General features: G+C 40.0%; 1 protein-coding gene and 1 non-coding gene across 2 annotated transcripts in view; one reads left to right on the forward strand and one right to left on the reverse strand.

Annotated features, from left to right (window-relative positions):
- The first annotated feature begins 917 nt into the window (after positions 1-917).
- Inhbc (inhibin beta C subunit) overlaps positions 918-15519 on the forward strand; it is a 24950-nt gene continuing 10348 nt past the window's right edge. The window contains exon 1 of the mRNA XM_004646998.2: positions 918-1424. Within this exon, the coding sequence (XP_004647055.1) occupies positions 1112-1424 (313 nt within the window). The 5' untranslated portion in view covers positions 918-1111. The remainder of the gene's footprint in view (positions 1425-15519) is intronic.
- Positions 12924-13030, reverse strand: LOC111814283. Its single transcript, XR_002819309.1, has one exon. It is a non-coding gene; the product is annotated as a U6 spliceosomal RNA (small nuclear RNA).

The raw sequence follows: 15519 nt of genomic DNA on the forward strand, positions 1-15519 counted from the left end.
AACTGGCAAAGAAGAATGCAACTTTTAGTAACTCAAAATTAACCTAAAAAAGCCAGGCATGGTGGCACACACCTATAATCTCAGCACTGGGAAGCTGAGGCAGAAGGATCGCCACAAGTTCAAGGCCAGCCAGAGCTACATAACAAGACCCTGTCTCAAGAAAAACAAAATAACAACAACAAAACTGGCCTAAAGTGTTTCTGCGTGACAGTCAATCCTTAACACACTTTGTTTGTTTGTGACACAGTCTTGGGTATGTTGCCTATGCTGGCCTGAAATCCCTATAAGCAAAAAAAGTCCTACCCAAGACACTTGCATAGACACAGTGGTGCATGCCTGTGATCCCAGCACTCTGGGAAGCTGAGGCAGTATTGACCCCAGCCTGGAGAATTTAGCAACTAAGCAAGACCTTGCCTCAAATCAAAAATTGGAATGTGAGGGTGATCTGGCTGCGACATCTGTCACCCACTGATTGCCAGGGTTTATTCAGCTGGCTAGGCTGGTCAGTGACCCTTCCTCCCTCACCCTCTATTTGCAACCCTCCCTGAAGCTGCAGGTTCAGGTCAAAGAGGACAGTCACTCCAATGGAGGAGGACCCTTTCTTCAGTCAAGAGTATACAAGTACCTGTGCTTCCTGGCAAAAACCTCCAAGCAAGCTCTCTCAAAATAGGAAAGAAAATAAATAAGTAAATAAAAGCCCACTGTTTACTCTCCTTCCCACCCCCTTCCAGGCTTCCCAGCTATGCCAGTGATCTAAGGGGGAATTTGATCTCACCTTTGTCCCCAGGTCTGGCAGCTCACATGGGTAGCAGTTATCTTCCCACATTGGCCCAGGGACATTTCTTTTCCCAAACAAACCAATCTCTCCTCACATCCCCCACTCTGTATTTTCACTGACTGCATGAGTAGATTCTGCCAAGTTCTACCTGTAGTTGGCTTTATTTTCAAATCAAATGTTTGGTTACTCTCTTGTTTAAAAAAAAAAAAAAAAAAGAAGTCATGCAACCAGGACAATACTCTTCCCAGAGCCCCTGACGGCCAGGACAGAGTTGAGACTACATCATTGAGACCCTGAGCCCTGGAGTTGTACTGTTCAAGGAGAATTCAAGAAATGGCCTCTTCATCACTTCTTGCCTTCTTATTCCTGACTCCAGCCCTAGTGGCCACTCTGAGACCCGGCAGTCAGTGTCCAGTTTGTGGGGGGCCTGCTGTGGACCTGGAGAGCCACCGGGAGCTGCTTCTTGATCTGGCCAAGAGAAACATCCTAGACAAGCTGCACCTCAGCCAGCGCCCAACACTGAGTCGGCCAGTGCCCCGAGCGGCCCTGAGGACGGCACTGCAGCGCCTCTGTGGGCCTCCTCAGTGGGCACTCCCGGAGGAGTACAGGAGCCAAGAATATGACATCATCAGCTTTGCTGAGACAGGTGGGTTCCTGGTCTGCAGCTCTGCCTCACAACCTGACCTTTCAACAAAAGGAAGTTTCCTCACCAACCTCAGCCCTGACTTCCTCCCCCAGCTATCCAACTTCTACCACACACACCCTGCAGGCCTATTCCCAGGCTCCCACCCACCAGGCTTTTGTCTGGTAGTCCAACCTGACCGGTGGGTGGCACAAAATTGGTAGATCTCTTTGGAGATGCCTGGCCCTATCTGCCCCTTCTGCTCTGTCTTCTCCCTCTCCTCTGGCCTCTCTCTGCCGCTCCACAAATCCTCTCAAGCTGTATAGGAGCCCATCCATTTCCTAGACCTGGACCGAGGCTAGTTGTCGAGGAGTCTGCTTCTCTGGCCCCAGAATCTAACCCTTTCATCCTGCCTTCCTCTACATGCCTCCTTGGATAAAAAGAAAAGTAAAACAGCAGGACTAGGAGGGCTCTTCATACCTCAAGTCCCCATATCAGCACTGGATCAAAATGAGACTCAAAAAGATGAATAAAGAATAGAAGAAGATAGAAGCAAACACAGAGGTCCATACAGAAGAAAACAGTTGAAGAATTTTTTTTTATTGCAGTTTGTTTGCATTCTTTAAAAACTTTATTGGTTCAGTTTAGATATACATAGTAATAACATTCACATAGAGAATTTGTGCCTGTACATATCCTGACCCCTTATTTCCCATTCTCCACCCCTCCCTTCAAGTCTTCTTCCCTTCCTTATTTACAAAAGCTTTGTTCCAATTTTTTCTTCTTTTGCTTGTCCCTTCTTTATTTCCACCCTCCCCCTCCGGTGATCGCCTTCTCATTTGAACATTTTCTTCCCATTTCCCAATATCTGTTGTACTCTTTCTCCCATAGTTACACTTTCAGTGTCTTACACCAAAGAAACAATGCTGTATTGAAACATGATGTCCGATTTACTTCACTTAAGAGTATGGTCTCAAGGTGCATCCATTTAGCTAGAAATACCTGTGGTACAGTAGTACTCCATTGCCTTTTTTTTTTTTTTTTAATCTTTATCCATTCATCAGTTGATGGACATTTTGGCTGTTTTCAAGATTTACCTATTACAAACTGTGCCACTATAAACATGGGTATGTATATATTCTTGTAGTGGGGCTGGGGAGATGACTCAGTAGAATAAGTGCTTGCCTGGCAAGCACAAGGACCCAAGTTCAACCCCCAGTTCTGAAAAAAAAAAAAAAAAGAGTGCCAGACTTGTAGTATAATGCTTTTAATTCTTTTGGGTGGATACCAAGAAGGGGAATTGCTGAGTCATATAAAATCTCTAGTTTCAGATTTTCAAAGAATCACCACACTGATTTGCACAGTGATTGCACCAGTTTACTGTCCCACCGACAGTAGAACAGGGTTCCTTTTTCCCCACAGTCCTGCCAGCATTTGTTATTGGTTGATTTCTAATAATAGCCATTCTTTCTGGGGTGAGATGGAATCTCAGTGTTTTTTAATTTGCATCTCTCAAATTTGAGAGAGTCTGATTTTTTTTTTTTTAAGTTCTATGTATTAGCTCTCAGGAACAGCTAGCAAAATGTTTTTAATCTTTGGCATATGGAAAGCCAGTTTTTACAGCATCATTTTTTTTCAACACATTTTTTAAAGGGTCAGTTTCTCTCCCAGTGAAGGTATTTGGTTCCTTTGTGACAGATAAAGTAGCTGAGTATGTTTGGAGTTGTTTCTACATCTTCTCATTTATTCCATTGAGCCTCAGATCTGGTTTTGTTTGTTTTTGTTTTTGTTTTTCCAGTACACTGCTGTTTTTATCACAGTACTTTTTTTTTTTTTTCCAGAACTGGGGATTGAACTCAGGCCCTTGTGCTTTCCAGGGAAGCACTTATACCACTGAGCCATCTCCACGGCTATCCTTTGTAGTATAATTTCAAGTCAGGGATTGTGATGCCCCCTGCCTTGCTTTTGTTGCCTGGAATTGCCTTTGCTATTCTAGGTCTCTTCTGGTTCAAAATGAATTTCAGGATTTTATTCTGTAATTCTGTGAGATATGCTTTTGAAACTTTGACCAGGTTTGCATTAAATCTGAACAATAATTTTGGAAGTGTGGTCATTTTCACTAGATTGATTCTTTCTACCCAGGAGCAAGGAATATCTTTCCATTTTCTGATATCTTCTTCAATCTTTTTTTGAGAGTACTGTAGTTTTCAATGTGGAGCTCTTTGTGTGTGTGTGTGTGTGTGTGTGTGTGTGTGTGTGTGTGTGTGTGTGTGTATAACCGGGGATTGAACTCAGGCCCTTGCGCTTGCCAGGGAAGCATTTATTCTACTGAGCCATCTCTGTGGCCCCATAGAGGTCTTTTAAATCCTTTCTTAGATTGATTCCAAGGTATATTATTATTTATTTATTTTTGGATGCTATTGTGAAAGGTGTTGTTTCCCTAGTTTCTCTCTCAGTGAATTTGTTGTTTGCAGGAATGCTATTGGTTGTTGAGTGTTGACTTTGTTTCCAGCTATGCTATTGAATTTGGCTAATAAATGTAGAAATCTTTGGTGGCTTTTTGAGGGTCTTTTATGTAGAGATTCATGTTATTTACAAATAATGATAATTTAACTTTCTTTCCTATCGTTATTCCTTTTACTTCTTTCTCTTGCCTAATTGCTCTGACTAATGTTTCCAGAACTATATTGAATAAGAGTGACATCCTCCCCTTATTCCTGATTTTATTTTATTATATGTGTGTGTGTATGTATGTATGTATGTATGTATGTATGTATTTGGTTCAGGGTCTCACTATGCAGCTTGCAGTTTGGACTTGTGATCCTCCTGTTTTCAGCCACCAAAGCACTGGGATTACAGGCATGTGCCACCATACCTAGACTTGGTGGCTGGCTCAGTGCACCCAAGGGCAGGGCCAGTACAGCATGCTGTACCATGGATCCAACCCCTGTCCCTGCACTTATCTAAGCAGGCGCTTAGTCTGCTGAGTTATCTCACCAGCCCCCTTGTTCCTAATTTTAGAATGAAAGCTTTCAATTTTTGTCCATTTGGTATGATGTTGACTGTTGGTTTAATAAAGAACATATATTCTAATTTTATGTAGGATGTTGAATGGGTGTTGGATTTCGCCAACATTTTTTCTGCTTCCACTGAGATGACATGTTTTTCTCCTTGGCTCTGTTAATATGATATATTGCATTTATTAATTATTGTATAACAAACCATCCCTACATCCCTGGGATGAATCTTACCTGGCCATTGTGTATAATCTGCATGATGATTTGCTGCATTCTGTTAGCTAGTATCTTACTAAAGATTTTTACATCTTTGTTCATTAGGAAGATTGGCCTGTAGTTCTCTTTTTGGTTGGGTCTTTCTATGCTTTGGGTACCAGGTAATACTTGCTTCCAAGAATAATGAATTTAAGGGGCTGGGGAGATGGCTCAATAGGATAACCACTTGACTGGCAAACGCAAGGATCAGAGTTCAATCCCTGGTTCTGCCAAAAAAAAAAAAAAAAAGAAAAAAAAGAAAAAGAAAAAAAGAATAATGAATTTAAGAGTACTTCTTTCAATTTCATTAAAGAGTTTGAGAAGTAGTGGCAGCAGGTCTTCTCTAACTTTCTTGTAGAATTCAGCAGTGAGTCTATTAGGGCCTGGAATTTTCCTTGTTGGTAAGTTTTTATTTACATCTTCATGTTCATTGACTAATATTTATTTATTTAAACTTCATTTATATTTTTGATTCAAGTTTGGTAATTTATATGTATCTAAGAATCTGTCCATTTCTTCTGTGTTTTCTATCTTATTAAGAGTATAGATTCTTGAATAATTAACAAGATTTCTACAGGATCCATTTCACTCTTCATTTTTCAATGCATGAATTGTAGTCTCTTCTTTCCTTTCTTTGGATAAACTTGGCTTAGTGCTTGTCAGTGTTATTTAATCTCTTGAAGAACCAACTCTTTGATTCATTAATTCTTTGCATTGTTTTCTTAGTCCCCACTGCATTAATTTCTGCTCTGATCTTTATTATTTCCTTCCCCACTTTGGCTTTGACCTTGACTCAGTCTTCTTTTTCTAGAAGCTTGAGGCTCAACATTAGGTAGGGATTTTTTTGTTTTTTGGATTTTTTTTTTTTTTTTTTTGCAGATCCAGGGATTGAACTCAGGCTCTTGCACTTGCCAGGCAAACGCTTATTTTACTGAGCTATCTCCCCAGCCAGCAAACATTAGGTTGTTTATTTGAACTCACTCTATTTTTCTAATATGGGAATTCACTGCTGGAAATTTCCCTTAGAGGACTGTTTTCATTGCATCCCATGAGTTCCAGCATGTTCTATTGCCATCATGGTTTAATTGTAGAAATTGTCTTAATATATTTTTTTCAATTTCTTCTGTGACCCATTGGTTGTTCAGGACAGTGTTATTTAATTTCCATGTTTTATGAAATTCTTATGCTTTCTCTGGTCTTATAATATGCATAAGATAATTTCAACTTCTTTGCATTAATTTAAGCATGTTCTGTGAGATAATATTTGATCAGTTTTGGAGACTATCCCATGAACAGTGGAGAAAAATGTGTATCCTGATTTTGTGAGTTAGAATACTCTAGAAAAGTACTAAGTCCATTTGTTCAAAAGTTTGGTTCATCTCCAATATTTCTTTGTTGATTTTTTTTTGTTAGTTGATCTTTTTATGACAGTGAGGTATTGAGATAAGCCATTACAGTTGTACTAGTGTTTATTTGATTTTTTCATGATAATTAATGTCTGTTTTATATAGTTGGGTGCACTGATATTGGGTGCATATATAGTTATAGTTGTTATCTATTCCTTTTGGATTGTTTCCTTTGAAAAGATGCTGTGACCTTTGTCTTTTTTAATCAGTGTCAGCTTGAAATCCACTTTGTCTGCAAAGGGAATAGCTACCCCTGCTCTTTTCTGGGTTCCTGTCACATGGAGTATTGTTTTTCATCCTTTGACTTTTAGGCTATGAATTTCTCTCTGAATTAAATATGGTTCTTAAATGTAGCATATTGTTAGATCTTGTCTCTTAATTCATTCTGCCAGTCTGTTTTTTTTTTTTTTGATTGTTGAGTTGAAACCATTTACATAAATGCATGGACTGATTTATCCTTGTTATATTATTTTCCTATTGGTCTCCCCACACACACACATACACTTTTTTTTTTAAATTGCTTACCTTGCCTGGTATATTCATTTTGTGGTAGTTTATGGAGTAGTCCTCATTATCTCTTTCTAGAATGTGCTTCAGAACATTTTGGAGCACTGGTTTAGTGATCATGAATTTCTTCAGATGTTCTTTGTCATGGAAGTATCTTATTTCTCGATCAGTTTTGAAAGACAGTTTTGCAGGGTACATCAATCTGGGTTGGAGGCTTTTTTCTTCTAGGTCTGAAATAATTCACTCCAAACTCTCTCCTTTTTTTTTTTTTTCTGGAACCGGGGACTCAGGCCCTTGTGCTTGTCAGGGAAGCACTTATTCCACTGAGCCATCTCTCCAGCTCTTCAAACTCTCTTTGACTTGAGGGCTTATGTTGAGAAGTCTGGCCTGATTCTGATGGGATTTCCTTTATAAATGATTTTAATACTTAGATCTTGTGTTCAGTTTATGGAATCGTGATTATTTATGTGTTGGTGTAGATTGGTTTTGATCACGGCTAATTGGAGTTCTGTATACCTCACTTATCTGTATGTAAAATTCTTTTTTGCTGTTTGGGAAGTTTTCTGCCATTACTTCTGTGAACAGGTTTTATGTTATTTGAGCTGTCCCCTGCCTTCATTGACTTATCAATCTTGTGATATTCCTTTTTGCATCATCTAGCATCTATTAGATTAATTTTTATAGTTCCTTGTTATTTTGAAGCACTGGTGGCACACACCTGTAATTCCAGAACTTGGGAGGCTGAGGCAGGAGGATCATTGCAAAATGAAGACCAGCCAAGGATACAAAGTGAGCTCAAGGCCATCCTCAACTGCATAGTGAGACCCTAACTCAAAAAGACAAAAAAAAAAAATCTTTCTGTTCATGATTAGTAACTACAATCCTGTCTTCTCTATCTGATATTCTGTTCTCACTTTGGCTAATTCTGCTGTATATACTTTCAATGAAATTTTCCTAAGTTGGATGTTTTTAATCTGTATCTTCTCTAGAGTCACTATGTCTTCCATTAATTTCACCATCTTTGTAGTTATTTGAGAAATTACTTCTGATTTCATTGCTTTCTAGAGGGTCACTTTGTTATTTCCACTGTTACCACTTCACAGTCTTTCAAATTGTTCCATCTCATTGCCCCCTAAGTTTGCCTTTGGTAAACTGGAAGTCAGAAATTGCGTCTTGTTTAAATGCATTCTCATTTTCTATTTTTTTTTAAATTTTATTTATTTATTTATTTATTTATTTAGCAGAACCGGGGATTGAACTCAGGCCCTTGCACTTGCCAGGGAAGCGCTTATTCCACTGAGCCATCTCCCCTGCCCCTTTTTTAAAATTTTAATCCCTGGGTTAATACTTATAAATTGTTTATGGTAAGTGGCTTTATTGGTAGTATTTAGAACCCTTAGGAAATGACTACTTCTCAGAGAAGCCTTCCAAGTATAGCTGGCTTTTGGGTTTTGAGTCTGTTGCAGGTTACCTGCTGGAGAGATGGCTCAGTGGAATAAGCGCTTCCCTGTTGCAAGTTCCCACGTCTTCAGTTTATTGGCAATGAGAAGTCACTACCCTCTAGGCTCAGCCCCTGTTTCTTTGCCACTGGCCTACAGTACTGCTTATGACCCTTAGGCAGTCTTATTTTTGGCATACCAGGAAGAACAATTGACTCACACAATTATTTTACCTTTTCTAAAGTAGTACAACAAGCAATAACAATAGCATCAAACACAGACTAGAAAAATGACAAATTGTGATAACTACTGATTTGCTACCTTTAACTATATGGACTAGATTCATGGTAGTAGAACAAAATCTAAAATAAATGAGAAAGGCCAGGGAGATGGCTCAGTAGAATAAGCTCTTCCCTGGCAAGGTCCTGAGTTCAATGCCTGGTTCCACAAAAATAAATAAATAAAATAAAAATGAAACAAGAAAATTGTATACAATAAATATGCCTCAGTGTGGCAATTTTACCCTAAGGGGGAGAAATTTAAAAGGGGCTGGGGAAAAATAGAGAAATAGATGAAGAAGAGATTATAATAAGCATGGTTGGAGGACTAAGGAAGATTACATAAGCTTTGGGAAACTAATGAAGAGGACAAGAGAAAGAAGCAAGTAAAAACAAGAGGGCTGGCCAGATAACTCAGTAGACTAAAGCGCCAGGGTTTGATCCCTGGCATGCCGTGTCAACCCACCCATGGGGCACACTAAGAGGCGATTGAGACCAGGCACGGTGATGCGCGCCTGTGATCCCAGCGGTTGGGAGGCTGAAAACAGAAGAATCACTACGACTCTAATCTGTGTAGTGGTACCCTGTACTAAATACATTAAAAAAGGGGGGTGGTCTGGGGAGAGAGCTCAGCAGCATACCATCTGCCTGGCAAGCACAAGATCGTGAGTTTGATCCCTGGTACAAAAAAATAAAATTAAAAACCAGAATAAGAAAAAAACTAGAAACAATGTTCATACTCATATAAAAATAAGAGCAAACAAGAAAAAAGAAAAGGAATAAAAAAAAATGTTCACTTCAGATCATGTCTGTGCTATCACTGACAACAGAGAGAGGTCAAACAGAGCCCACATGTTGATTAATCCCAAACCTGCCATAAATTTATGTCGGGTTGTAGATAATCTCAGCAAGCCCACACTTTTAGCTTTGCTTTTTTTTTTTTTTTTTGGTGGAACCGGGGATTGAACTCAGGCCCTTGTGTTTGCAAGGGAAGCACTTATTCCACTCAGCCATCTCCCCAGCCCCAAGCCCACACTTTTAGTCCCACTGAATCTCAGACTGGTTTTTGGCTGTAAAGCTGGAACCCGATTTGTTCTGCCTCCAACACTCTGTGCCTCCTGTGGATTGAACTTGGCTCTTTGACCTCCTGCCAGTCTGAACTCGGTTTCCCCTCACCCTGCCATTAGGAGCCACTAGGTGGAGCCAGCCTGCAGCTGCTCTGAATTCCAAGCCCAGTTGGCCCCTCTCCAAAATGGTTACTGACCAGTTGCCCTCTCCTGGGGGATGTCTGGACCCAAATAACTCATCAACCACTGCAGTCCCCTGTGTCCAGTGCCCTGTTCCATGGTACATTTCTCCATGGAATCTCTGGATCGTCAGTAGTCACTGTGCATTTGCAAGTTCAAGCCACTCCTCCTATGCATTGGAGTCAGGGCTCAGGGAGAAAGGGCCACTTGCCACCTCTTTCTTTGTTGAGGTCTCCCTCTTCACTCTTCCTGAGGCCTTCAATTTTCACTTCAGATCCTTGCTGGGTACTGGAGACCCACTTTCTTCCTTCTCTTCTTCATGTTGCTATATTTCAGAATCTGGACAGCAAGCCTCAGAGAGGGTTTTTTCTGCTGTTCTCCACTCTGCCCTAGCTGAAGAATTTAATGGGAAGCTGGAGAGTTGATCAGGATTTCTCGGACAAAACTGTAGAAACCAAAAACCAAATTGAGCCTTTTACTACTTGGGTCCAGAAGATGCTTTCATTCCTTGCCCCTCTCTCCTAGTTAGCAACTACTTCTCTCCTCCCTTCAGTTCCAAAACAAACTATTGTCAGACACCCTGGCTTCACATTTTTGCTCAACCACTTACTATCAATGAGATGTGCACTGGTTTTTTTTTGTTTGTTTGTTTTTTGGTTTTTGGTTTTTTTGGTTTTTTGTTTTTGTTTTTTTTTTTTTTTTTTTTTTTTTTTTTTTTTTGAGATGTGCATTGTTAAAAATCAGGTTTTAAAATTTTGTAATGGGGTTAATGAGATCATACCTAAGAGAATTATGTAAATGCATACAGATAAATTGTTTAGAATGCTAAATCAGAAAGGAGCAGAAGGGGCTGGTGAGATGGCTCAGTGGTCTGGAGCACCTACTTAGAACAAGCTTGGCAAAGCCCAGGGACCACGGTTCAATCCCCCAGCACCACGTGCCAGCCAGCCCGCCCCCTGGTGGACTGAGCTGGCCACACACACACACACACACACACACACACACACACACATATACATAAATAAATAAAATTTTAAAAAAAAGAAAGAAAGAAAGGAGCAGAAAATAGAAGACTTGGTTCCTGCCTAGTGAAGGCCTCTTGGTAACCTGCCTCACATGGCAGAAAGGGACAAAACAGTCAGTTCTCTTAGGTCTCTTTTATAAGGACACTGAACCCCTTCATAAAGGCTCCTTCCTTATGAGTTCATTACTTCCAAAAGTCACGTTTCTTAATACCATCACCTTATGATCAGGATTTCAACATCAACTATAAAGTTCATCATACCCCTTTTCCATGAATCTTCTGCTGATTCAGTTTGACCCAAGTGTCTTTAAAATATGGTAGCTAGATAGCCAGACCTATAATCCCAGCATACAGAAGGCTGAGGCAATGTAAGTTCAAGGTCAGCTTGGGCTACATAGTGAGTTCCAGACCAGCCTGGATAAATAGTAAGACCTTGTCTCAAAAATAAATAGATTAAATAAATAAATTTTAAAAATATGGTGGCTAGAGAATCAGCCATGGTAGTACACACCTGTAATCCCAGCCACTTTGGAAGCTGAGGCAGGAGGATCATAAATTAAAGGTCAGTCTTAGTAATTTACCAAGATTCAAAATTAAAATTTAAAATAGCTGGATTACTTTAATGGTAGAGTGCTTCTTCGCATATGCAAGGCTCTGGTTTAATCACCAATACAGTACTGCAAAACCAAATGGTGTGAAACTTTATGTATTATTTATTGGAGGTTGCCAAGATAGCATCTGTGATAGTCCACCCTCTGGATCCTAAGAATCCCAGTTTCATTTATTTCTTTATTTAATTATTTAGTATTTTAGGACAGGATCTACTGGGTGTGCAGGGTCTCACTGTGTAGATTCGACTTGTAGTGATTCTCCTGTTTACAGCCTCCCAAGTGCTGGGATTACAGGTGCACACCACCATGCCCAGTCTCATTTGCCCTCTCAGCGCAGTGGCAGGGCCGGCACGGGGATCAAATTCCTGGCCCCTGTGTCAGCCTAAGCAGAAGAATCCGAATTTCAAGGCCGGGGATAGAGTTCATCAGCACAGCACCTGCCTGGCAAATGTGAGGACTTCAGTTTGGTTCCTAGTAAAATAAAATAAAATAATTTACAGTCTCGGGGGCGGGGGAGATGGCTCAGTGGAATAAGTGCTTCCCTGGCAAGCGCAAAGGCCTAAGTTCAAACCCCAGTTATGCAAAAATGAATGAATGAATAAATAAATAAATAATTTACAGTCTCTTTCACACACAAAATACAATCCCCTAGACATTTTTTTTTAAATCCCATAAGGCATGAACTCCAGGGTCTCATCATCTGAATCAGGTGCAAATAGGTGAAGCGCCGCTGGTACACACCATCAGGATGGAACATTTGGTCAGGTTGGGGGCCCTGTAGAGCCAGTGCTGTCATGTTGCCTCAGGAGAGCTGATTGAGTTCAGTGATGTCACCTTAGCAGTTTGATCAGACATCGTGAGAGAACTTATACTAACAGAAATTGGCAAGCACTACAAGTCAGGGCTTTAAACTTTTTTCCCCTGGAGACCAGCTGTTAATCATTTGCCAGGCCTTTCAGTCTTCTCCAGTGTGAGAGCGGAACCCGGACCCTGAGTTCAGTAATAAATGGCTTTGCAAATTTGAAAAAAAAAAAATCATTTACCAACATACTGTTGCCTCTGTCCTAAGAATGCCAGTTGCCTGCCTCCCACCCACCTGCCACACAATGCCGAGGCAGGGGCGGCAGGATAACCATAACGGACACTCGTGCTCAAAATGGAATATGGGAGAGTGGGGCCCAGCAGTCACTGCTCCGTGAGCACTCAGCCAGGCATAGACAGAGTGTGAGCCAAATAGACAGTGAATGTTTAAATTTTAAAAATATATTACAGTAAGATAACTTGTCATTAATCTCCGTCCATATACTTATCCTCTCTTAGAGCGTGCTTATCCCATTGTTCTTGCTGCCGGCTGAAGCAGTTCTGGAAGCCTTCTTTTGTGACTGTCTTTACGAAGTATGATCGAGAGTACAGTGAATGCTGCTATGTTTCATCCAGTTAAAAAAAAGCAGGCTCATAAAACCATTACATCTGTCTTCACCTCAACCTTATTCATCAGACCTGGCACTACGTACCTTCTCACTCTTCCTCAAAGTCAAAACGACCATGAAAGGTCATTTTGAATTTTTTTTCTTTTATTTATTTTTTTTTGATAACAATAAAATTCTTCATAGGAAAATTTGCATGGGTTTAGGTACACAATTTCTGTACAAGTATAGGCAGACATCATCAGATTTGTACTATCACATACATATGTTATATTTATGTAGTATTTCAAAGCTTGTAGACCAAAAATGTTAAAAAATATGGAACGCTTCACGAATTTGCGTGTCATCCTTGCGCAGGGGCCATGCTAATCTTCTCTGTATCGTTCCAATTTTAGTATATGTGCTGCCGAAGCAAGCACTTGAATTTTTAAATCACCTCAAAACAGGCAATCTTGAACCACTTCAGAACACCGAGATACCACAATAACACAACCAAAGACAAAAAAAGACTCCCAGAACTGCTGCAGAAAGTGGCAAGAATGATGAAATAATTGTGTCTGAATGAGGGAGGAGTATCATGAGAGAGATTAATGGGAATATTTCCTTTACTGTTAATTTCTTTTTAATTTTTAAACAGGCCCTGTTAGTTTCAATCAGACCTCGTATATCAGTGTACACTAGATCCAACATTTTCTTGGTTGAAACCTGATTCTGCTTTTTTCTTTTTCACACCTGGGTAATTGAAACCAGGGCCTCAGAAATGCTAAGAAAGTACTGAGCTATACCCCCAGCTTTCTGTATTGTATTTGTTTGTTTATTTATTTATTCATTCATTTTTGAGACAGGATCTTACTAAATTGCCCAAGAGGGCCTTGAACTTGAAATCTTTCTGCTTCAACCACCTTTGTCCTTGCAATTATAGGGACATTGCATTCACTCAGCCTGATTCTCCTCTGTGGAAGGATTTTCCTATTACTCATTATCAACCACCCTGATAACCCTTGGCTCTGTAACTTTTTTTTTTTTTAGAAAAGTCCTCACTGTGCAGTTCAGGCTTTCAGGGTGGCCCTGAGCCCTGCCTTTGTAGTCCAGGCTGGTCTCGAACTCTCAGTGATCCTCTTGCCTCAGTCCCCCAAGTGCTGGGATTACAGGAATAATGCCCAAATAGCTCTGTACCTTCTAATTTATGTCTCCTGTGAAAAAGCATGATCTGTGTTTGTGGCTGAATGGTTTTCTGAGCTGAGTTTTTGGTCAAAGGAATTGGGGGTCCAGAGGTATCTTTTTATTTTGAATTATCTCTATCCTTTTGAGTCCAAACTGGTGCTTTTTTCACTATTAAACTCTCTTTAGCTGGTGTAGATGCAGTTATGTAATCATAGCTACTCTAGAGGCTGAAGCAGGTTGAGGCAAAGGCAATGCCAGCCTAGGCAATTTAAGGAGACTTTGACTCATTTTTTTTTTTTTTCTTTTGAAACAACTACATAATTGAAGTTAGCCTTGAACTCACTATGTAGCCCGGGCTGACTCAAACTTTGATCCTCCTGTTTCAGCCTCCTCAAATTTGGGAGTATAGGCATATACCACCACAATTAACTCAAGATTTAAAAAAATAAAAAGGGCCAGGTATAATAGTGTTAGTCTGCAAGTCCAACCCTTGGGAGGCTGAGGCAGAAGGATCACCAAGTTCAAGGCCAGCCTGGGCTACATAGTGAGATTCTATCTCAACAAACAAGCAAAAGACTGGGGTTGCAGTTCAGTGTTTCCTCTGTTCAATCTTTAGTAATGAGAAAAAAAAATCTCTTTAAAATTCTGTGGGCTGTCTAATAAATTGTAGTCATTTAAGTAGCCTCTTGTAAAGAGAAATCTTTTACTTAGGTTTCAAGTTAGTGTCATGGAACAACACCCTGAAGATTCTTGATGCTCTTTGTCTAATTAAGTCTACAGAACTTCAGCCAGAATTTTTTTTTTTTTTTTTTGAAAGGGGAAAGGGGCTTTATTATGAAGGAAAAGGGACTTCATTATCTTAGAGGACACGGAGAGAATTTGGGAAGATAAAGAATTCTCTCAGCCTGAAATTTTTAGATCTTCATCAAGATGTGAGATCCAAACAATGGCTCTGACCTCGACTTGTTCTCATTTTCGGTCTCAGGCAACATTTTGCTAGCAGTACCTGGGCTTGATTTTTGCCCTTGACAGCATTTCTTCTTTAAAAGCCTTTTGTCAGAGAAGGGGAAATGGAATGAACATTTTATTTTTTCAACCTAGCACATACTTCTGGAAATATTTCCTCCAAATTCTGCTTGAAAATTGAATAGTTCTCTTTTTTAGTTCATCTGTCTTTTGAAATGCCTTATCATAGGTGGCTAAAATAAGCCAATTGGCATTTTCAGCATTCTGCCTGGAAATATCCCTAGCTGAATTCACAACTTCGTTAGATATCGTTTCTGGCTTACAATTCACCACAGGTGATAGCCAGTGTATTGCTCAGGTTCCCCTCGCTCCGGCTTCTAGTAGAAGTTTCCCTGTAGCTCTTCCTACCCTCACTAAGTTTCCTCCCTACCATAGCCTCCTCCTGCCACTAAGTTCCCAAGCAATGCTACATATTAGGTTTTTGTTATAGCAGGACCCCACTTCTATTAATAATTTTTCATTTAGTTCAATTGGTGGTGGTGGCTTTTCTTCCTCAGTTCGATATCATTGGTACCTTTTAGACATACATAATGATCATATTCATCATAGGGAGTTTGTATCTGCACATAATATAACCTGGTTCTTTTTTCTCTCTCCTTTCCCTAACCTCCCTTCAGTCCCTCCTGTTGGTTTTTGGGTTTGTTTGGTTTTTTTTTTTTTTTTTTTTTTTTGTGGTTGTTTGGTTGGCTGGTTTTTTGTTTTTGTTCTTTTCTTTTTG

The sequence above is a fragment of the Octodon degus genome, unplaced genomic scaffold, assembly GCF_000260255.1.
Source record: "Octodon degus isolate 3935 unplaced genomic scaffold, OctDeg1.0 scaffold00286, whole genome shotgun sequence".
NCBI lineage: Eukaryota > Metazoa > Chordata > Mammalia > Rodentia > Octodontidae > Octodon > Octodon degus.